At 40.9% G+C, this 24,723-nt stretch overlaps 1 protein-coding gene across 3 annotated transcripts in view; it reads right to left on the reverse strand.

The window, feature by feature from the left end:
* The window catches only part of LOC124870415 (contactin-associated protein-like 4), a 154,993-nt gene that overhangs the window by 100,746 nt on the left and 29,524 nt on the right, over positions 1 to 24,723 (reverse strand). For all 3 annotated transcript variants that reach the window (XM_047369080.1, XM_047369079.1, XM_047369078.1), the window contains exon 2: positions 13,887 to 13,997. In XM_047369080.1, coding sequence (XP_047225036.1) covers positions 13,887 to 13,997 — 111 coding nt within the window. The remainder of the gene's footprint in view (positions 1 to 13,886; positions 13,998 to 24,723) is intronic.

Genomic DNA, 24,723 nt, shown 5'->3' on the forward strand with positions numbered 1-24,723 from the left:
TTTACGTTACCCCTCAACCATACAGCACAGTGTAGAGCTGAGCAGTTAATTCAGTTTCATTTCACACACGGCTTCAAGTGAAAAGAAAATAGGCTAATCACGAGAAAACAATTAGTGTCTAATTTTAAGACTCAGCTTTATTGCTCCTGATTAGTTTTTTAAATGGATACATTTTCCCCCATTTGTTATAAAAATTTATAAAAAAGAACAATTCTGTCAAGGATTCCAACAAAAAACACATAAAAATTTACATAATGAAAAAAAAAAAAAGAAACACCAAGAATGACTGGATAACTTATCCAACTCCATGCAGAAAGACCCCTGGCTGGGATTTGAACCTGGGACTTTCTTGCTGTAGGGCAACAGTACTAACTGCACCATCGCCGTACAGCCCAGAATTTTAATTTATAGTTCAGATATTTGTTCCACTTTAGTAGCTGACTTTTCTTAAATATTTTTATAAATTTTAATTTTTTTGTCAATTATTATTTGTGAGCCGTGCAATAACATTTAAATTTTTAGTATTTTCTTTTTGTTAATATAGGATTTTGAACCATGTGCTACTTTTAAATATAAAAACTTTCGGTAAAAATGAATCAGTTGGTCTGGCAGTGGTTCAGGCTGATCTTTTCAGCGCTAAAGGCCAGAGCTAATAAGCACTTGACTACCAGATGTGTCCAACAACAGCAGAACAGAAAAGCGCAGACATTCTGACCTTTACTCATCACAATCAGACGCCAGAGACACAGAGAGTGGGATCTGAGACAAACGTGTCAGTGACTAAGAGGCGTTAGCCGTGTCCGCCTTGTCAGATGTAATTGAAACAGAGTGATGGCTGAACATTCTGTCATGGCTGCACTTTTAAATCAACAATCTCCATGGACTCCGCTGCTCAGTGTCTGTACAGAAAAAAACCTCTACTCAGAGAACCAGTCAATGACGGTAGAGAAGAGGTATTCCTACTCTGTTTTACATGGTCGCATTTAAAAGTGAACTCTGTCATTTGCCTTCCTCTAGTCTGCTTTTATTGTACTCTTATAGTTCCCTTCCCAACATTTTTCAACATTCATCTGACTTCCTGTATATGCATTCTCACTTTTAGAAAAGGCGATTTTGAGTTGGTAAAGTGGAGGAGGAAGCTGTTAGGAACAACTGGTGGATGCAAAATCTAAAACCTAGCCAGGATATTGCTGAGAAGGCAAGCATGCCAATTACAATTCTATTTAGGAATACATACTTTAGTATGTATTCCTGTCATTTATAAGTCAGCTCCCAATTAGGATAAAAACACATAGAGACACAGAAGTTCACCTACAATGCATCATAAGATAATTTTAATAAAAAACAGCAGCTTTGACCAAAGCTACCAGAAAAAAACAGAAAAAGTATGAAGGTAACTTTTTTGTTCTGGGTTTTGCCTTAGGTCACTTGTTTTCTACGATCCTGCATATTTAAGACCAATGAAACACATTATTTGAGTTCCGTTTAATTTTTGGCTGTCAGATTCAGTTTTCCCACTTTTAATTCCTCTAACTTTGTTTTACAATGTAAGCACATTTTTCTCACCTATGACGTGTCTAATGATTTTAATGACCTGAAGGAAAAACAATCTAAAGTTTATTCCAAAATATCTAAATTTTATAAATAACATTGTAAATAAAGTCATAACAAATATCTTTATTACAACAAAACATTTAATGATTTTGTTCATATTTGCTGAAGTAACAAGCTAAAGTTAGCTGGCATCCTGTCTGTTTTGATATGACTCTTTAATAACTTAGGATCACATGTTTTCCTCCAGTTTAAATGGAAGAAAACATTTTATGAATTTATTTAGCAGACTAGAAACCCTTTTCTGGAAAGATGCAGTGTTTTACTTTAAATGTGATGATTTTTACAGAGTAGTGTATCCTCTGCTCTCTAGTCTGTGTTCCCGCAGAGACAGCTGTGTGAGAGAGACGACAGCCTCAGCTGAACTGGTCACATCACACAAACTGGAAGCTGCAGTGACCAAAATGGTTTCTCCAATATTGCTCCTAGTTAATTCTGCAGTTTTATTTCTGATTTGTATCACTTTCAAAGTTAGAAAGAGACTTGATACTGCCAGTTGCCTAATTGACAACAAAAAACGTACATATTCGTACAAGAATCCCTCATGAAGAACAAAATATTGAGGCACGTGACGTTGCCCGGTACGGCAGAGCCGGGGTCCCACCCTGGAGCCAGGCCTGGGGTTGGGACTCATCGGAGAGCGCCTGGCGGCCGGGTTGCTCCTCGCGGGACCCGGCCGGGCCAAGCCCGAACGAGAGACGCGAGGCCATCCCCCAGTGGCCCACCACCTGCAGGGGGAACCGTGAGGGACCGGTGCAAAGAGGATTGGGTGGCGGACGAAGGTGGAGACCTCAGCGGCCCGATCCCCAGATACTTAGGCTGGCTCTAGGGATGTGGAATGTCACCTCGCTGGGGGGGAAGGAGCCTGAGCTTGTGCGGGAGGTCGAGAGATATCGACTAGAAATAGTCGGGCTTGCCTCCACGCACAGCGTGGGCTCTGGAACCCATCTCCTTGAGAGGGGTTGGACTCTCTTCTACTCTGGAGTGGCCCACGGGGAGAGGCGGCGGGCTTGTGTGGGTTTGCTTGTTGCCCCCCAGCTCAGCCGTCTCGTGTTGGGGTTTACCCCAGTGGATGAGAGGGTCGTATCCCTGCGCCTTCAGGTTGGGGAGAGGTCTCTGACTATCATTTCAGCCTACGGGCCGAGTGGTAGTGCAGAGTACCCGGCCTTCTTGGCGTCCCTGTCGGGGGTGCTGGATAGTGCCCCTCCCGGGGACTCCATTATTCTGCTGGGGGACTTCAACGCCCACATGGGGAACGACAGTGACACCTGGAGAGGCGTGATCGGGAGGAATGGCCTCCCCGATCTGAATCCGAGTGGTGTTTTGTTATTGGACTTCTGTGCTAGTCACGGATTGTCCATAACGAACACCATGTTCAAACATAAGGGTGTCCATCAGTGCACTTGGCACCAGGATACCCTAGGCAGGAGGTTGATGATTGACTTTGTTGTTGTATCATCAGACCTTCGGCCGCATGTTTTGGACACTTGGGTGAAGAGAGGGGCTGAGCTGTCCACTGATCATCACCTGGTGGTGAGTTGGATCCGCTGGAGGAGGAGAAAGCCGGACAGACTTGGCGGGCCCAAGCGCATAGTGAGGGTCTGCTGGGAACGCCTGGCAGAGCCCTCGGCCAGGGATGTATTCAACTCCCACCTCCGGGAGAGCTTCGACCAGATCCTGGGGGATGTTGGAGACATAGAGTCCGAGTGGACCATGTTCTCCGCATCTATTGTCGATGCTGCTGCCCGTAGCTGCGGCTGTAAGGTCTGCGGTGCCTGTCGCAGCGGCAATCCCAGAACCCGGTGGTGGACACCGGTAGTAAGGGATGCTGTTAAGCTGAAGAAGGAGTCCTATCGGCTGTGGTTGGCTTGTGGGACTCCTGAGGTGGCTGACGGGTACCGTGAGGCCAAGCCTGCTGCGGCCCGGGCTGTGGCAGAGGCAAAACCTCGGACCTGGGAGGAGTTCGGTGAGGCCATGGAGAAGTACTACTGGTTGGCCTCGAAGCGATTCTGGCAAACCGTCCGTCACCTCAGGAGGGGGAAGCAGTGCTTCGCCAACACTGTTTATAGTGGGGGCGGGAGACTGCTGACCTCGACTGAGGACATTATCGGGCGGTGGAAGGAGTACTTTGAGGATCTCCTCAATCCTGCCATCACACATTCCGTGGTGGAAACAGAGGCTGGGGACTCGGGGTTGGACTCTTTCATCACCCAGGCTGAAGTCACCGAGGTGGTTAAAAAGCTCTGTGGTGGCAAGGCTTCGGGGGTGGATGAGATCCGCCCTGAGTACCTCAAGTCTCTGGATGTTGTAGGGCTGTCATGGTTGACACGCCTCTTCAACATTGCGTGGTGGTCGGGGACAGTGCCTCTGGACTGGCAGACTGCGGTGGTGGTCCCCCTTCATAAGAAGGGGTACCGGAGGGTGTGTTCCAATTACAGGGGGATCACACTCCTCAGCCTCCCTGGTAAGGCCTACGCCAGGGTATTGGAGAGGAGAGTCCGACCGATAGTCGAACCTCGGCTTCAGGAGGAGCAGTGTGGTTTTCGTCCCGGCCGTGGAACACTGGACCAGCTCTATACCCTCTACAGGGTGCTCAAGGGTTCATGGGAGTTTGCCCAACTGGTTCACATGTGTTTTGTGGACCTGGAGAAAGCATTCGACTGTGTCCCTCATGATGCCCTGCGGGGGGTGCTCCAGGAGTATGGAATCGGGGGCCCTTTACTAGGGGCCATCCGGTCCCTGTACGAGCGGAGCAGGAGTTTGGTCCGCATTGCCGGCACTAAGTCGGACCTGTTCCCAGTGCATGTTGGACTCCGGCAGGGCTGCCCTTTGTTCATAACTTTTATGGACAGGATTTCTAGACGCAGCCAAGGGCCGGATGGGGTCTGGTTTGGGGACCAGTGGATTTCGTCTCTTCTTTTTGCGGATGATGTGGTCCTGCTGGCCCCCTCTAGCCAAGACCTACAGCATGCGCTGTGGCGGTTCGCAGCCGAGTGTGAAGCGGCCGGGATGAGGATCAGCTCCTCCAAGTCCGAGGCCATGGTACTTGACCGGAAAAGGGTGGCTTGTCCTCTTCGGGTTGGAGGGGAGTTCCTGCCTCAAGTGGAGGAGTTTAAGTATCTTGGGGTCTTGTTCACGAGTGAGGGAAGAATGGAGCAGGAGATCGACAGACGGATCAGTGCGGCTGCCACAGAAATGGGGGCGCTGTGCCTGTCCGTTGTGGTGAAGAGAGAGCTGAGCCGAAAAGCAAAGCTCTCGATTTACCGGTCGGTCTACGTTCCTACCCTTACCTATGGCCATGAACTTTGGGTCATGACCGAAAGAACGAGATCCCGGATACAAGCGGCTGAAATGAGCTTCCTCCGTAGGGTGGCCGGGCACCCCCTTAGAGATAGGGTGAGGAGCTCGGCCATCCGGGAGGGGCTCGGAGTAGAGCCGCTGCTCCTCCACATCGAGAGGAGCCAGTTGAGGTGGCTCGGGCATCTATACCGGATGCCTCCTGGACGCTTTCCTCGGGAGGTGTTCCAGGCACGTCCCACCGGGTGGAGGCCCAGGGGACGGCCCAGGACACGCGGGAGGGACTATGTCTCTTGGCTGGCCTGGGAACGCCTTGGGCTCCCCCTGGAGGAACTGGAGGAGGTGTCTGGAGAGAGGGACGTCTGGGCGTCTCTGCTGAGTCTGCTGCCCCCGCGACCCTGTCCCGGATAAGCGGAAGACGACGAGTACGAGCACGAACGTACATATTTTCTTAAATTATTAGAGCTTTGCAATTAACTGAATCAAAGTTGTGATCACCAGTAGTGATGGTAATATGGCTCCTTACCCAGTGCAGCAATACGTCTGAACAGGTTTTCCATTGCTTACTACCATGCCCAGTCGGTAAAAAGAGAATTGTTACCCTTCTGTGCTGTAAAATTGTAATTAATATTATCAACACCATAATAATATTGCAATGCAATGTTTTATTCGCATCAAGTAGCGCCAAACACATTTTGTACATTTTGTTTTGTTCTGTCAAGCAATGATTACTAAGGCTTACTTTTTTGTTACAAAATCAGATGCCTTATGTTTTGAGCTTCTATGGAAGATAATGGATGTTGTGTCACAACATGACCACACACAACCCAATTTTAGGAATAACTATGTGATCCAAAACAATTTTAAAAACCTAACTGTTTTCCATGTCTAACTGATGAAATGTTTACTAAAAAATGAATAAAAAGACCCCCGAGGCCCTGCTTACAATAATTGGACTTGATTAGCTGGAATTATACTAACTGACTACTGTGCTGTTTTCTCTGATTGGTACCCAATTACACCGAAAATTGCTTTCCTGGAAACCTCCCTTTGGATCTGTATAATGCAGTTAATTTAACCTTTATTTTATTCTCCAATGTCAGATGATAATTAGCACAGTGAGTAGTAGTGTTAAAACATGTTACAAGACTAATGGAAGATTTGGTCCAACTAAAACAAAAGTGCTTCTGAATTCCTGATGCAGTTTACCTTACAGGACCTAAACCTGAAACCAAGTGGACTTTGTCATTTGAGCAGTACAGTCTGTGTATGCAGCAGGTAAGGAAGAAAGCCAGTCAAGGTGCACTGGGATTTTTCTGCTCTGCCTTTTGAGAGCATATCAAGCCTGAGATAAAGTTGCTGTGGTCAGATCCATCACTGTACGAGCAGGAAAGTACACAAAGGACTGATGAATCATTAATACTGTAATGATATTCCACCTGACACCAACATACGAGAGGGTGTAAAATTCAAAAAGACATGGGTTAAATGAAGAGCTATGCAGAAAGGAAAAGGCCAGAGGGAGAGAGGAAGCAGCGAGCTGTTACAGTGTGAGACAGGTGAGAGCAAACTGGCAGTGCTACAGAGAGCCAGGCAGCTGAAAATGGAAGAGCGCTGGAGTGAGAGCTCATCATTTGCATTAGAATAGTAGGACTGGAGGTAATTTCAGCAGCCTGATAACATGTCATCCAGACAGAGAGACTAATAGGCTTGATACAGCAGCGGGCTGGCTAACATTGAATGTTTCCTGCAGGCATGACATTTCCATTCAAGCTTCAAGTGTAGCATTGGAACTTTGAACATTGAACACACACGCAGTGACATGGATAAGCACTTACTTAGTTGGCTATCCTCATACATCCACAAAACAGGTTCCAATTTAAGGTACAGTCTCCTTTTTACATTAAATTAATATGGAAAACTGGAATAGTAATTTCTTTTAAAGGCTATTCCAGAATAATTGTACCAGCTTAACTGATAACTCCCAAAAAAAAGAGAAAATATTTAAATACGCAGAACGCTATTAACATTTGGCAAGCTCATTCCATTCATTTTCACTGATAAGATGGAGCGAAATCTAATGATTAACATGTGAAAATGATTGCACAGAAAAGAGAAAATTAAAAGGATTATCTACAACATGGAAGAGAGACTGGAGATGGGACAAACATTTTAGTAACAAGATTAAGAAAGGCTTGAGGAGAAATTAAACAGGAACATTGACAACCAGATAGATGTAATGCTTAAAGTGGTAACTGATTCATCCTACAGCTTCCGAATATTTAAAACATCAAGTAGGCTGCTTGGCTAAGCTTTTAAGCCATTTCTATGATGGAAAAAAAAAAATCATGGGAATCATGCAAAGTATTTAATATTCACCAGTAATGCAGTGTTCAATCAGAATGCCACCCTCCAGCTCCTACAAATTTGTGGGGTGTAAATGCACAAAACAAAACTTCCAATCCATCACATTCTAAACGTTCTCTATTGATTTGAGACCTGAGGCCTCATGCAGAAAGAAAAAAACATTGTGGTGCAATTTTTTACGCACAACTTAGCATGTACAAAATGTACGTTGCATAAGTGTGCGTAAATCCACGTAAACTTTTGACCTGCCATGAAAATGTGCAGAAGCCACACAAAGTTTTTCAACTGACAATAGTAAACTACAGAGAACTACAACTCACCTAAATCCACTGAAATATGACTCCATTCAGCTTTATTTTACTCATGGAGCATCAAAACTGATTCTCTTTTCATGATTTTGAGCTTCTATGGTTTAAACCAGAGCGATTAAACTGAATCACATTTAACCTCAAACAACAACGTAACACACCTCAGAAAACGATGAAAACAACCTCAATTGGTTGTAAACTGTAAAACTTCCTCTGCTTTTGTCACCTGTAGATGGACATGCACATTGATCTGTGCGCTGAGCAGCATAAAATGCTGGTGAATCATCTAATGGGCACTTTCATTCTCAATGAAAAGGAAAACGGTGTAGATAAATTCCAAACAAGTCAGGTTTGATGATTCCTATGGTGGACAAGCTGGAGACAATCACACATGTCCATAAATAGCTGCATAAAGTTGCAAGTAACTGTGGAATGATGGCAGGTTTGGCACAGCTGGAGGATGGAAGACATCAGAGGGAGCGTTTTATTCAGAGATCGCACTGATCTGCTGCCACATGAGGATGCAAGGCTTATTGGCAGGTTCAGATAACCCAGGGCAATCATTTTGGAGTTCTGCATGGACCTGGCCTCAGTGTTACAGAGGGAAACCAGGAGGAATCGTGAGGTAATCGGTGCCAGTTCTTGTTTTCACTACACTGCGGTCCCCTACTGGAGCTGTTCAGAGGGAGCTGACCGACAGGTCGGGTATTTAATAGTCATCCCAGAACCGGACCGTGCCAGCCATATGGGTCAGCCTCATTCGTCTGTTGCTCACGTATAAAAAGTTCCCTTTAAACTGTGGCTCTGATTTGCAGCGATGAGCCGATTTCTGAATGTAATCAGAGCTATGGACTGCACTCATACTGCTATAAGGGCCCCATCTGTAAGTGTATATGAATTTATGAATAGAAAGCATTGTCATTCAGTACATGTGCAACCTATTTATGACGCGCTAATGTGTCTCACTGACACTAACTAAAGTGTTGGGAATTAACCTCAAGCAGACTGTACACGATGGCTGGCTTGTAGGTCATTTTTCAATTTGTTATGTGGCATCCTGAATGGTTTTAAAGATTTAAAGTACTTCACATAGTGTGTGTGGTGACAGTCTTCCTAATAGAAGGTTTGGTATTTTTAATAACTTCTTATCAAATTACTTATTTTTACTTTCTGGTTTTATCTTTTTACATTTGCTTTAATCTGCATGCTTCTATGTGACTGTCACTTTGCTGCTGGTACACCTGAAATTCTACAATTGTTGCAGCAATTATTATACTGCTACTCAACGTAAATGTATTTAGGCTATTTCTATTCTATTCTATTCTATTCTACCAAAAAGGTAATTTCTGATAAAACACATGCACATCATGATGCCTGTGTAGGTGTAAATGCATATGCATATAATTTGTAGACACTACTGTGGGCATATGATCCTCTCATGCGTTGATTTAAAAAAATGAACTTGAGGCAAAGCTGCTTCTCTCATAACTTACAGGGTTAGCAGCAGCAGCAATAGGAATGGAGACTGAGGCTTTCATTTATTCATTTCTTTCCTTAGCAAACAGATGGGATCCTTTGGGCTTGACACCAATAAATCAGATGGGAGGGAACTATTATACTCTCCTGACCTGCCAACACCTACAGTTTTAAAATGCAGTTTTGACATGTAACCCAGTTTATTAGTCTTTTATTGATGATGCAGCAATTATTATACTGCTACTCAACATAAATGTATTTCTTTATCTTGGCATAATGACTTGTTTCATGATAAAATCTACAATTATGGTTTTAATTTAAAGAAAGGGCTTATATTGTAGATTTCATTGTGTTGAATTCTAGGCAAACATGATCATCACTTCGTTATTTTATGTTAATTTTATCCCCTTAACATATTGACAAATTATTTCCTTAGTAGTTTAGTTTAGAGCCTATGTGGCGTGTGGCTCAGTTGCTCTAATGTAAATTGATGAGGAAATTTAAAGGGGACGGGTCATGCTATGGCTGTAACCTGATCATGGCCACAATGGGCAGGCAGCATTCCAATTAGGTTTGTGTAACACTCTTGGAGGAACAGCTGATATGTGTATTATGTCCCACCACTGCTCTGGCTGCAACAAAACGATCTTATCATGTAACAGCAATGAACAATCCATGATTTCTACACCAATAAACCAAACCCCTTACACAAAGCTGGACTTGCCATGCAGTAGAGTAATGGTTTTGAATCTTGGTCTTCAGAACCCACTGCCCTGCCTGTCGTAGGTGCTTCCTAGACTCCATATATCAGATTTAAATGAAAAAAGGTGATTAACAGGCTTCTGCAGTGGTTCATGGCATGCTGAGGAGGTAGCCTGATTCAGGTGTGCTGCAGCAGAGACACATCTAAAGCTTGAAGGACAGTGGGCCCTGAGGACCAGGGCTGAAAACTACTGTAGTAGAGCTCCCAGCGGGGAAGAAATACCCACGCCTCCAAACTGTGCTTGTAAACTTGTTTCTAATAGACTGAGGGAAGATTGAAGTGTTTCAGGCTGCCGTTCAAATGCAGAATGTATTTATCTTAAGCCCTGGCACATTTACCAGATGTTTGTAGTTCTATGTAGGGGGCAGAGACGGATACAGTTGTGATACAGCTTGACACCAGTTCCAATGTAGCTCAAACAACATCAGGCTTCAAAAACCCTGTGTGTCAGCTCACAGTGATCAATGTGTTGGGATTATGATTATTGATTAATTAATAGTTATCAAGAATTATAATTGAAAATCATAATTTGAGAAAATTTATTTCTTAACCAAAAATCCTCATTTATGAATCAAAACCAGAGATGTCCTCTGGTGTTGTAATTGTGGCTCAAAGCCCTTGATAATTACAATTATTAAATCCTCAGTAATAGTTGATAACTATTACTAGATGTCACTGTTTAATCAACCGTTTCTGCTGAAACATGGGGAACTTTAACCTTATTTTGACTGACAAATCACTCTTGCACAAAATAAACACAAGCGCCTTCTCTTTATCTACGTGACATTTATTAAATAAACCGCCCTGATACAACTTGCTCTCCGATTTAATAATCTTCACCTAATCAAACATGCAAAGTTCTACACGAAACGGTAAAATACCTAACTAAACAAAATGAAACTACAGCATTGCGTGTGTATGAAATCAAACCAGCAGTTATGGCAGTTATGGCAAAATTACAAAAGAAATATGGTTGAACAAAGCTCGGGGAGGCCACTCCCCAAAGTGTAGCTCAGCAGGACACAGGCAGTCATAAAACGTCCTCCAAGCAAAGTTGTAAACTGAAGAGGACAAAGAACAATAAAAATGTTGGTGGCAAACAGTAAAACATGAAGTTGAAGACAAAGAAAATGGTTGATTTTCATCATAAGGTTATTATAGCAGTCCAGTTTCACAGCGCACCTGCACTCAGGTCCAGACAGTAAAAACAAAACTTGCGAGACTCGGCAGCCTCAGAAATCCACGGCAATCGAAGTTTCAATAAAATGTTGCATTCACATTCAATTTAGAACACATTAGACTATAAGTGGCAACTCTAAATCGCACTGAAATCCTACTCTATCCTGCCCACGCTATTTCTAATAAATAAATAAAAATAAAAGGATGGATTTTACTTGATGTTGTCTCCTCTGAGCAGAGGGAGAGAGAGAAGGGGGTTGAAGAGTTTCCACGCGTCCGTGGATACTCAGCAAAGCAGTCCGTTTTTCGTCCTTTGTGGTCTCCTTGGCAGAAAGGTGTAAAATATGACGGCCCGTCACTAGTCAACTGGAACAAAAAAAAAAAACAAGGAGGAAAAATTGCGTCTCCTTGAAAACTCCGTGGTTTTTCTGGTTACGTGTTAAACCCACGTCTTCGATTGGTAAAGTTGAAAACTTACAAGCCTTCTTATTCCTGTAAGCTTAATTCGCTTAGTTTTCTCGTTGGCCAACTGGGAGAATGAATGAAAGTCCACGTGGGATTTCCTTCTCCAGAATGGTGCTCTTCAGTTGCGTGATAACCGTGTCTCAGTTTCCAGCTGAAAAAGCAATGGTGGGCCATCTCATACTTTGTTATATAGTTGACTGTGGCATCAGAGCTGCGACACCCCCGTCCTATCATCCGTGGTGGCCGCTGAGATTTGTAGTAGCGGATTGTCCTGGGATACAAAATGGCCGATGATGCCAGAAGGCATCCTGGTGTCCAGCAACTTACAAATGGTCCAATATTAAGCAAAACATGGTCCAACAAGTGACAAACACTGATTTTAGATTTTGTGTGCATGGTTTTATCAAACTGCACTTGCTGAGATATGTGCACAGAGTGCTGGACCAAGTTAAACTACTGTGCAAAATGCTACGCTCAGTCGTGCACTACATCTATAGAGAAGCAGGTCCAAAATGTATTTTTTTAAACTTTGTTGCATTTTTTCTTTGATCTCTTTGCACCTATTTGTGCTTGTTTTCATTTATCTATTGTCTACTTGCAATAAGTGTTTTACATTGCATTTTGCTAAAAACTTGTCATTTTATATTTTGTAGTTAATGTTTTATGGATGAAAACTGACCTCACACTAAAAGTGACCTCACAAAGCAAAAACCCCAGAGTTGAACACTTTTTCACGGAGTAGCTAAGTTACTATAGATTTTGCTTTGTATTTACCGACATTGCACTATAAATGTTTCTGGTAAAAGTGTTCTTGCACTTTGTCTGAGTTCAAACCTGAAAATGAGATCAGTGGCATCACTCCAAAGCAAATGAGAAACTGACATGTTTTTGTCTGCAGAGAATATGAAAAGACTATCGTTCATGTTCAAACATCTCCAGAAAACGATCAAGAAACCAAGCAAATAACATTAAAAGAAAATAGAGCACATTCTTTAATTACACATGTATCAGAAAGATTTTATTTAATACAACATTCTAAAATACTGACAGCAGTTATCCTGTGTGTGTCAAGCAAATGTGTTTTACAAATATAATTACTATTTGAACAGCTTGTCAGATCCTGTTTGTTGACATGTGAACAAAGATAGCAGATGGGCTGCTGCTGAATTTCTTCATGCTCAGCTTCCTTTGCCTTCCCATGTGGTGAGAATCAGTCAGAACCAGATTGAACCCACCTCGCCCTCCTGGCTGATTCTGGGCTTTGATGTTGAGATAAAGCAGCGATCCCAAAATCTCAATTTTTGTCAAAGCCTCACATCAGCTTCTTGCACGAGACTTCCAGCTGGTGGAACAACCACCATTCACACTCACATTCCTGATACGACCTTCCAGTGCTAAACCCTCGCCTAACCATCAGTTACAGCAGGAAATAAAGACAAAGCAAGCTTAATCTTGTTTTGTCTTGTCTCCAAAAATATATTCTGATCCTCTACATACTTCAACACGTCATTGCTGCTTTGATTCTTTATCTAGGAGGATCTAGATTTTGATATTTTGGCTTTTGTGCTGAAGGATTTAAAGACTTATTCAGTCATTGTAGCATGGATTTTGTGCTTTAGTGTGTTTACTTAAAATATTGTTTGTGCAGTTTATGCACAACGCTGCCTTTAGCCTGCAGGTTAAAGCTTTCAAATGAACATAAAAGAGCTAGTTTCATAGTATAAAATGGAAATCAGATGAGATCAGTTACGACACTGTAATTCAGTCACTTTGACACTTTGCAAATGACTGCATACTTTGTGGCTTCACTTTGTGGTTATTTTCTTTGAACACATAAACGACATACTGAGTAAAATACACTCCACATGTTTTCAGGTTTTCTTGCTGTTAGACTAATGGTACAGAATGTTGACTTTGTGATGCGTAAAAATTTGCATTGATGCATTGTTTTATGTAGCAATCTTTAATGCAGCCTTTTTGTAAAACGTGAAGGAACCATGAAGGGTTAAGATGTTTACCATGACGCTCATGTATTTACTTTGGCATAAACTGTAAAATGTTTTGATTTCAGTTAAGTTTTGTTCTTTTTCTGTTGGATATTTGTTGTTAGTTTGTTTTTTGGGTTTTTACTTTTTTAAGCATGGGGGCTTTGTCTATCAAACTGTAAAGTACTATATGTCTTCTGCCACCGCTGTTACTGGCTGCCTTTAAAATGCCGGTTTGGCGAATATTTTCTACTACAGGAGGCTAAGTTTACCAACCATGATCATAAACGTTTTCTATCTATTGTGTTAAGTTGTGACTTGCTCATCTATACAAAATAAAGGACCGTCTTTAAAACCAAACTGAATAATTATCTCTCCAAACGTGATTAGGTCACAATGGAAGATTGGGTGCATCGAATGTGAGCTTTTCCTCACCATCTCTCCGGTTGAGTTTGGCGAATCCTGGCGCATGGCTGCTGGACAGCTGAGAGGAGCTTCTGAAGGATGAAGGTAGCAGTTTGGACACCAAAGGTATGTCACACACATCTACAAAACAAAACACACAAACAACATGATTAAAACCTCTTGTATTGGTTTAAAATTCATTGGGTCTTTGTTTCAGTGGTTAAAATGATAAACTAAAAGTTTGCTTCTGCATTTTTATCCACGTTATGCAGCTATTTAAATATTTACTTTAACCTGGGTACACAGAATCTGACCAGATAATTATATTTAGATTCTTACTTTGTATTCTTAAACATGTTGGATGCGGGTCCATTCTAGCATTGTGTTTAGTAAATCTCTGGTAGAAACTCTAGCCCCCTTCAAACCCTGAATCAGAGATATGGTCACAAAGATAAATGTACTCTTTAGGCTGACTCTGAATTGCATTTAGACGTGATTGCATGTGAGCATTGTTGTTTATTTCTGGGTTGGCCCTGTAGTGGACTGGCACCTTGTCCTTGATATACTCTTTTTCTTGCTTTCTAACCACTGGGATTGGATTTACACTTTCATTCAAAACAAACATACTGAAACTTCTCCACAGCAGCAGCTCCATTTATATCTAGAAGTCTTCTCACACTATAACCCAAACCTGCCTCCATCTAACAACTCCAAGATAATGGATGTTGTACTCCACCAATAAGACAAGAGGCAATTACTATGATTCATGCAGCAGTCAGATCCAGGCCTTAAACTCTGACAGGAAGGCTTTGGTTTCGATTTCTGTGCAATTCTTGGTGAGCATGTCATCCCTATACAGCACAGATATTTGAGTCCTCATATCCACAAATGCTTGATCAGTTTAATTGTGCAGAAACTCATAAAAAACTAAATTTTTCGTTTGTTTTTAAAAGAACCAAATCCTGTAATTGTAATTCTGTAATTCCATGATCTATTCCTCCATCATGCATTTTTAACTGCTCAGTTCTTTTGTAAGTAATTTGATGTTCCTAACCTCATTTGTTTTGGTGTTTGGTTCGTGAAAGTTTGAGCCTTTCACCCAAGTTTTTGCTGCCTGTGTCGAGAGCTTATAGGTGGGCCTTGGAATTAGCTTTTTATTACATTCCTTGCCAATATATGATGAGTTTTTTTACATATTCATTACTAAAAAATTACAAAGCATGAACCAAAAATCTTTCCTTGCCTTACATAGTATTGAAAACTTTGATGCATGGCACCTGAAATTATATAGCCTACCAAATATCACATTTAAGCAGTTCTTTGTGATTCTGATGTTGCAGACATGATTCAATATACTGTGCAGCTCAGATTATAAGATAAGCAAAGCAAACCATGTCAAACAAAGTGCTCATATCAGTTTGATTTGCACAGGTTGTGCTGTCCCACAGAGCTTAAACACAGCTGCCAAAATTCAGAGAGAAAGTGCCAAATTTGAGTAGAAGTCATTAAAAGGCAGTTTAACAATCTACACAAATAATGAAACACAAAGTTTAGTATACTTTTAAGTAAAAGCATACAGGATGCCCCTCACTTGTGAATGTTCAACTCCAGTTTGACATTTCCAGAAAGGATTACAGTAATTTTCTCTAAATAGGAATGCTTTAGATCAAAAGGTGTGAACACTTTTGTTGGGTTCTAGCCAGATGGATATGGCCTTTAAAATCTACCAATATCTTGAAATCCTTTTTCTGGAAAGAAAATCTCGATAAAACTGGTTTACTAGAATTTCCATTAACTTCCGAAACGAGGTATCAAGGTTTCTTTAATCAAAGACAAAAATAAGTTCAATTATTGTGTCAATAATTAGGCAAACCTTAATGTTATTTTTGAACTGTTGTTATTTTTAACTTTTAGCTCATTGCACCACTGATTATTGCAACCCAGGACCCTTCATAACCTTGCATCATCTCTGATTATTACCATCAGTGATTATTTTGTCTGACTGGTAATTGATGGAGTCAGAACTATTTTCAGGTGCCTAAACGTTATAATAACTTATTTTCAAAGATCATGAGAATAGCGTTCATATAGTAAAGTGATCATTGTGTTTGCTTTTCATAAACATATGTTCGGGAGAAAGTTGTGTCCTGTCAGAGGTTTTATACTCATTTTACACATAAATGTAACAATAAGGATTTATTTCTCATTTGATTGAGTTCTCTTTCATTTACAGACTAATCTCTATAAACTATTCAAAAGTCAGAATTTTAACATAAATCCTATCAAGATGAAACTTCTCCCAACTGCACTATTTAACACTTACTGTCAAACTAAAACGGTTTGAACACGACTGCATATTTAATTCCAGAGTTCCTCTGATTAGATGTTGTTTTTATCCCTGCAGGCTTTGAACTGACACACACTTGTTACTGTGGATGGTGGGGAGCTCAGAGTTTAAAAAGCAGGTGAATTACATCAGTCTGAAGAGGTGAAATATGAGGGACGGCTCTCCAGCGTGGAGTGCTATAATCCCTGAGGAGATAATGTGCAATGAGGGCACAGCCTCGCTGAGGTAGCGTTCAAAGAGAGGGCAGCAGAGTTAAAAACACACTGTGGGTTTTCCTCAGCAGAGCTATGGCATTTAACTGCTGACTTCTCAGATGGAGTGACCGGTGGAACACGAACAGAGACAGTTCAGAAGACTTACCATCCATGGGGAGGGTGTCAGGTAATGACAGCTGGACAACTGTCTACTCAAAAGTTTCTATTCTCATTCATGTAATTTTCTAATTTTCTTGGAAACTATTTTTTTACCACCTGAAAGCCACAAACATTAATATTAAAACAAATACATGCTTAAAATACATAACCATCTCTGTAATAAATCTATATCAAAGTTGAATTTCCCTTACTACATTGGATTCCTCCAATAATGTAATGATATTATTGAGATGCAGCTAATATAGTCATTTTCCCAAAAAAAAAAAAAAATCAAACTGAGAGCAAAAACCTTTTATTTTACTTCTATTATTTGTATTTAAGATAAGATGACACAAGATGAGAGATTCTTTTGGTATTTAAATGTACATGAAATTAATATTTCCACAGCATCTAACAAGAAAAGACCATTTGAATAAGTCCTAAAATCCACACAGCACATAGTTATGAGCTGAAATAAGTGCACTTTGCTGGACCTTAGAAGAAAGAAAATCCAGGAAGTTGAACTTCGTTGTACTAAAATTTTCCATCTTTGGACATCCTACAATAGAAAACACCTGTTGTTGTTTTTTTTTCCTCAAGGGAGAAAAAATGGCTTTTAATGTTAAACTCCAATAAAAAAAAAGCAGGGTACCATTATTTTTGACACCTGAGCTGTGTCCAAATTCAGGGACAGCATCCTTCAAAGGGATGCCTTCGGAAGCCAGAACGTCTGCTGGCAAACTGGATGGTCTAGTCTTTACCAGCTGTTCCCGCCCTTACCTGAGCGTAACATCTGTTGCTTAGCAACCGTGACAGCATGAAGCACATAGAGTTAAAACGGAGCTCAGAATTTTACTCTTTATTGTAAAACTTTATTTTTCCAATAATCAAACATTTAAAATTCCCAAAATTATTTTTATGCTCATACAATGTTCAAACAATATACAATTTGTTTAATTTATGATTAAAAATTATTCATTTGCAGCTCTCCTCTGCCATTGCCGCTTCCATTTGAGCAATTCGCTTTGACCAGCAATGAATCATGGGATAGTGTGGGCCACGAAGGATACACTGGACCCATCTTTCAAATCTTGGAAAAAGAAGGAAGCATTTGTTGACCGCATCTGGAGGAGCCTTTAAATTCGGACACCCTTTAATGCTTCGATGTGACAAAATCAGCCTACAAATGTGGCCTTTGAAGGATGCAGCCCCTCAATTTGAACACAGCTATTGAGTGAAATGGACAATGATGTCCATCTACATAAAATATCCTCCCATCACATAAATATTTGATCACTTTTGCTACCAGAGGACGATTTAGGGGCAAAGAGGTCTCTCTTTAAAACAAATCAACCCACCCAAAGTGTCCCTTTTATTATTCAGAGTAAAGAAATCATGATTCTGACAGCGGGCAAACTTTGAAACAATAAAAAAATACATTTCTGGAGCAAAGAAGCCTTGGCATTGTCAAGCTTGATTCATCACCTCTGACACAACAGGCACATTAATACCAGGTTCAAAAGAGAAGGAGAGGAAAGTACTGCTCTTTCACGTGCACTTTTCCACTTTTTTACTTTTTCAATGAATTAAAAAAAGTGCCCACAGAGTCAGTGACAGAGGCTGAGACCCTGAATACCAATGAGCCCAATCCATCACCCCAGAAACAGCAATGAAGTGAAGGATTTTATTCTTCAGAGCTATGTACCCCACAACACAAGCACAGAGTTCAGCATTCCGCTGTTTGAAACGAGCCGACTCACTTAGTCATTCAGGGCATGGAGCAGAGAACAGGATAATGAGGGTCCAGCAGTGCTTGTTTTTTGCAGCTCAGAACTAACAATCATCCTCCAGCACAAAACGTCAAAGTTCATTTTACTAATGCGCACAGCTCCACCTAAGGTTTGGCCCAAAGGGGTTAAATGGCACACTTTTCAACTTTGGAGCTGAGCTGATCTGAAAACCGAATTAAATCACAACATAGGTTTGTGCATGCAAGGGGTAACCCAGGCAGAGTCCAAGCAACACTAGGAAGAAATTCTCACTTTAGGTTCATAAGGACCTGATGGCTCTAACAAGCATCCCCGGCACCCAGTACTCCAGCAGCGCCCCACTAAAAATGCTTCTGGGGAGCTACATATCAGCCCTTTGCAGCTCCACAAAATACATGTGAACTGGACAACCAGAGTACCATGACCCGCTCAGCAATTCTACGAGGGTAAAGACCTGATCCATTCTGCCTGGACAAAACTCATGCTGCTACTCCTGAATCTGAGGTTTAGAAATCACTTGGAACCTCTTTTCCAACATTGTAGAGTAAGTTTTCCAGGGAGGCTGAGAAGTGTGATCCTTCGATGGTTAATACAGGGGCCATCCCACCGGTGGTTATTTACTTAAAATCCTACCGATGGTCAACAATTAAAATGTAATTCCTGCAACCGCTAATAATCTTGGCAATTGTATTTTTTCTACATATCATATTTTGAGTTCTGCTTTTTTCCTCTTCGTATCACAACAGTGACCTCATCCTTTTCCATTTTTGAGAAAGCATAGACATTTTTTTTGTTACTTCAATCATTTTTCATGTGTGCACCTACTATTTCAATAAATTTCAGCTTTGTATAAGGAAAAAAAACTGATATCAATCACTGAAATTTCACCAAACTAAATAAAATACAACGCTTCACTGATAAATTTGCTGGCTTTAAAGGATATGACAGTCTACCGTTTCTTTTTCATTTACTTTTCACAGTGTTAGATTTATATTCTGGCCTTGATAGATAGAGAAAGCTGATTAAAACTGCTGAATTATTCAACACTGTCTGTTCCAAGCTGCCTGTGGCCCGACTTATTAATTGATTAATTGAAATTCAGAGGAGTGTAGTGAGCTAACTAATACCCTGAAGGTAAGGACATGGCAGGAGCACCCCTATCATAGTGTAATTAGCATAGCTTTGACATGTAATTAATAGTACAAGATGAGAGAATCTGATCAGACTTCAGACCAGCATATGGCACCAACTGCACCACCTACAGTGCTGAATAACTAAAGCTGCAAATACCTGGATCATTTCAGTCACTTACCTCAGTAGAGGATTGTGAATGTGTCTAATTCGAATCAAACAAGTGAGTAAAGAGGAGTTTTTACAGTACTGGATTGGTTAAAGCAATTTTTTCCTGAATTATAGACCGATACCAGCCATTATTGTATGGATCCATATCACAGATGTAACAGTTCCAGGGTTCAGTACATTTTTAAAGTCATGGTTTGATACACTTTGATCTAGAGAAAAGATTTATTTATTTTTTTTACTTTATACCGCAGTAAACAAAGAATTGTGAAATTTCTTTTGATTTTATTACATTTTGTAACTTCAAAAAGGGGCTAGTAAAGAGTGGAGATGTGGTTTGATTAATTTCAAATTCCAATTAATTAAGGATAATCAGGTATGGCCAAAGTCTGAATAAATTATACAATAATAAAATCATCTGGAAATGGTCAAGGTTGTAATTTCTGAATTTTCAAATGATACTTTGCTGATACAGTAGTTGAGAATAATTTTTTTTTACATTACTTTGATATATAGCCAATCCAGTGCTGAATGTACCTTGTAGGTTCAGCTGTTGGGGTATAATTGGGATGACTGGGAGGTAATCCTCCCAGCATGTTTCTTGCCGTGCTAGGCTGATTGAATGCTACTACAGGAAGCAGGACTTGAACCTTTGCTATTTTTTCTCCAGTACCAGTGGTGTTTACATTCAGCTTGAAGTTAATTCAAGTGAGCAATTAAGTGTTGAAAAATTCTGACAAGCTTTGGTTTGGTCCTTCTTTCTTTCTCCGTTGTCAATGTAGCTGAATAAGGAACTTCAATGTTTATTAAAAAGGAGGCTTTAGTCATAGCTGGGAGTCCAGCCGGTTTGTTTTGCTGTCACTTTTTAAAGTTGCACAACAGAATGCAGTTCTGTTCACATAGTTTTGCACACAAACTTTCTGAATGTGTTCAGTTTTGAAACAAGACTGTATTAGTTTGGTACGCATGCATGACAAACTGAAATGGCTGGACTGAAAATGTCTGGTACGTATTTGTGTACCACTACACCCCAAAATAGTTCAAATCAAAATCAAATTCAAATTGCGGGTCAGACATTGGCAGCTGCAACAAAAAAAACACTACCCCACTTAAAGAAACACCATCTCTTTAACAGCACGAGTTTATTAAAATTTCGAGATATTGTTAGTTTGGCATCAGTAGATGCATTAAAACCTTGCAAATCTGCAAATTCTGAAGTGAAAATAGCTCATTGTTTAGTGCTGTAAATGAGACAAAACTGTGTGTCTGTGAATGGATGAATGAACATGGGCTGTGCTAAAAGGTAAGGTAAGTTTATTTATATAGCGCTTTTCAGTAACGAGACACTCAAAGCGCTGTACATACAATTGCAATACAATCACAAAGAAAATAAACACAGATAAACACAGAAAAACAAATCAAATGATACTACAATCCTTCTAAGAAATCTAAAAATCTATGAATCCTTCTGAGAAATCTAATAGTCTCATCATTCCACTGAATTCTAACTAGGGAAGCTGAGTCACTGGTACAAAACAGCTTTAATCCACATTTTCAGGTGCTAATTATATATTGCTTTTACTGGTGCTGAAGTTGAACTAAGTTATAACAGTCCATTGTAGTCTAATTAAGAAAGCTGGGTCATTGGTGTAAGAGCAGCTAAAGTCCAAATTACTAATAATATTTGGTTTTCGCTGGTAATCCTTCTGATAAATCTGAAAATCTATGAAAAGTAATGAAATAACACATTTAGGTAAAGTAAGATAGGAGGGAAAAAAATCATATTTCAGACTCTATTCTGAGCAGAATAGAGTCTGAAATAGCACATAAAAGCTCAGTAGGGGTAAGCAACACACACATAAGTAAAGATTTAGCAAGGGTACGGTGGAATCTTGAGGATGTGAATACAGGTCCTTCTCAAAATATTAGCATATTGTGATAAAGTTCATTATTTTCCATAATGTCATGATGAAAATTTAACATTCATATATTTTAGATTCATTGCACACTAACTGAAATATTTCAGGTCTTTTATTGTCTTAATACGGATGATTTTGGCATACAGCTCATGAAAACCCAAAATTCCTATCTCACAAAATTAGCATATTTCATCCGAACAAAAAAAGAAAAGTGTTTTTAATACAAAAAACGTCAACCTTCAAATAATCATGTACAGTTATGCACTCAATACTTGGTCGGGAATCCTTTTGCAGAAATGACTGCTTCAATGCGGCGTGGCATGGAGGCAATCAGCCTGTGGCACTGCTGAGGTCTTATGTTGGGTCTTGAGTCTCTCAACGTTCTCTTCACAATATCCCACAGATTCTCTATGGGGTTCAGGTCAGGAGAGTTGGCAGGCCAATTGAGCACAGTGATACCATGGTCAGTAAACCATTTACCAGTGGTTTTGGCACTGTGAGCAGGTGCCAGGTCGTGCTGAAAAATGAAATCTTCATCTCCATAAAGCTTTTCAGCAGATGGAAGCATGAAGTGCTCCAAAATCTCCTGATAGCTAGCTGCATTGACCCTGCCCTTGATAAAACACAGTGGACCAACACCAGCAGCTGACACAGCACCCCAGACCATCACTGACTGTGGGTACTTGACACTGAAATTCTGGCATTTTGGCATTTCCTTCTCCCCAGTCTTCCTCCAGACTCTGGCACCTTAATTTCCGAATAACATGCAGAATTTGCTTTCATCTTAAAAAAGTACTTTGGACCACTGAGCAACAGTCCAGTGCTGCTTCTCTGTAGCCCAGGTCAGGCGCTTCTGCCGCTGTTTCTGGTTCAAAAGTGGCTTGACCTGGGGAATGCGGCACCTGTAGCCCATTTCCTGCACACGCCTGTGCACGGTGGCTCTGGATGTTTCTACTCCAGACTTAGTCCACTGCTTCCACAGGTCCCCCAAGGTCTGGAATCGGCCCTTCTCCACAATCTTCCTCTGGGTCCGGTCACCTCTTCTCGTTGTGCAGCGTTTTCTGCCACACTTTTTCCTTCCCACAGACTTCCCACTGAGGTGCCTTGATACAGCACTCTGGGAACAGCCTATTCGTTCAGAAATGTCTTTCTGTGTCTTACCCTCTTGCTTGAGGGTGTCAATAGTGGCCTTCTGGACAGCAGTCAGGTCGGCAGTCTTACCCATGATTGGGGTTTTGAGTGATGAACCAGGCTGGGAGTTTTAAAGGCCTCAGGAATCTTTTGCAGGTGTTTAGAGTTAACTTGTTGATTCAGATGATTAGGTTCATAGCTCGTTTAGAGACCCTTTTAATGATATGCTAATTTTGTGAGATAGGAATTTTGGGTTTTCATGAGCTGTATGCCAAAATCATCCGTATTAAGACAATAAAAGACCTGAAATATTTCAGTTAGTGTACAATGAATCTAAAATATATGAATGTTAAATTTTCATCATGACATTATGGAAAATAATTAACTTTATCACAATATGCTAATATTTTGAGAAGGACCTGTATATATAAGTCTGAGTGTGTTTGCAAGAATTAGACTGTCAACACTGATAGAAGCGCCATTGTACTTGAGAAGAGAGGTGGAAGTTTTATCAATCGGCCGCATAGTCCTATCAGCACACAGCTGGTAGGGGAGTGCTGGGGAAGAGCGTCGTGTTTATATAACATCCAGGAGATATTTTGTCGATAGCCAGTTAGCAGACGTTGCCAAGGCCACGTTGGGGCACCGGATTTAGAAAAACAATTAATGTTGTGGTTCAGGCAGTTGTGAATTTCTAACCACCTTAAGAGTTTTACTGGTATGTCTCAATTGCGAATCCTAATAGCCAAATGTCTGGTATTTTCCGCAGATCTGGAGCGTACAACTTCTTCAAGATTATATCCTTTAACCTCTGAGTCCAATTCCTGCCAGGCTGCGATTCTGTTCAAGAATCGTGTCCAGCTTGCGATTCAGCTCTCTTAACATTTCAGTCTGAGTGTTGATCGCTCTACAAACTCCATCTAACATTGCAGGCAGCTTTGGAAAGCTTTGAAAAGCCGCCCACGTTTTGCGAACCACTCGATAAGCCAGGTAACCACCAACTCCAAAAAGCAGAAATCCTGTTATAAAAATTCCAAATATGTAGACATTTTCTACGTCCTCGTAGTCAGGCACTGCTGCCAAGAATTCATTGTGTATCCAGAGAAGAACGTCCCGTCTGGACAAGAGGGTCTCCTTTACCCTCTCTTCCTGTTGAAAAGAAAAAAATGGATCAATTACGTTGAGAGTCCAGCTGACCAAATCCATAATTTAAACGTTTGGAGGATATGGAAAGCGAGGCTCGGAGAAAAATAAAGACAAAAAGCAGAAGCAGGGATCAGCAGGGAGGGAGGGAGAGAAAACGCGTCTTCCACCGAGAACAAGAGAAAACTGATTGGATTCTTTTTACGCATGACTAACACAATCCAACTTGATCAAATCACTACTTTAATACAATAACATTATGTCAAATCACAAGAAAAAGTATTTTTGTTGGAGACTAAGTACCCCAGGAAAGGCTAAGTGTCATAACAGCTTTTCCCCTTTTATGTCAAAATATCTGTCAGCACCACACGGTTTCTATAATGCACAGTAAAATGCCTACACAAACCGATCACTCACATTACCCTAATCTACTGCTGTCTTTAACAGCAGAACCCAATCCTCATTTTATCTGAGGGTTTCACAGCGAAAAGAGGAGTAGGTAGCTGCGTGGGAGACAGAGATGATCAAAACAGCACAAAGGCAACATGTAAAATCTCTTCATCTTCAAACTGCCAGGTCTAACTTGTTTACAAGCCCGCAGTGTGCTGAACGAAACTGCTGAGCAACATGACTTTTAACAGGGTTCAGTTCAAACACCATTGCTGAAAGCCAAAACATGCAAGTGAATCATTTCGGCAGAATTAAGCTTGATTTAGAGGGAATGCTGCTAGCAACATCATCTGTACTAATGACTTCAGCGTGACATGTGCATAGTAAAATACTACTACTATTACCGGTGGCAGTAAATTAATGATTTGAATATATTTACTTTTTAATTGAAAACATCAACACACTTAGAAAAATAATCACTTGTCTGTCTGGCAAAAAGCGCACAAATATTCACAT

The sequence above is a fragment of the Girardinichthys multiradiatus genome, chromosome 6, assembly GCF_021462225.1.
Source record: "Girardinichthys multiradiatus isolate DD_20200921_A chromosome 6, DD_fGirMul_XY1, whole genome shotgun sequence".
In the NCBI taxonomy this organism is placed as follows: Eukaryota; Metazoa; Chordata; class Actinopteri; order Cyprinodontiformes; family Goodeidae; genus Girardinichthys; species Girardinichthys multiradiatus.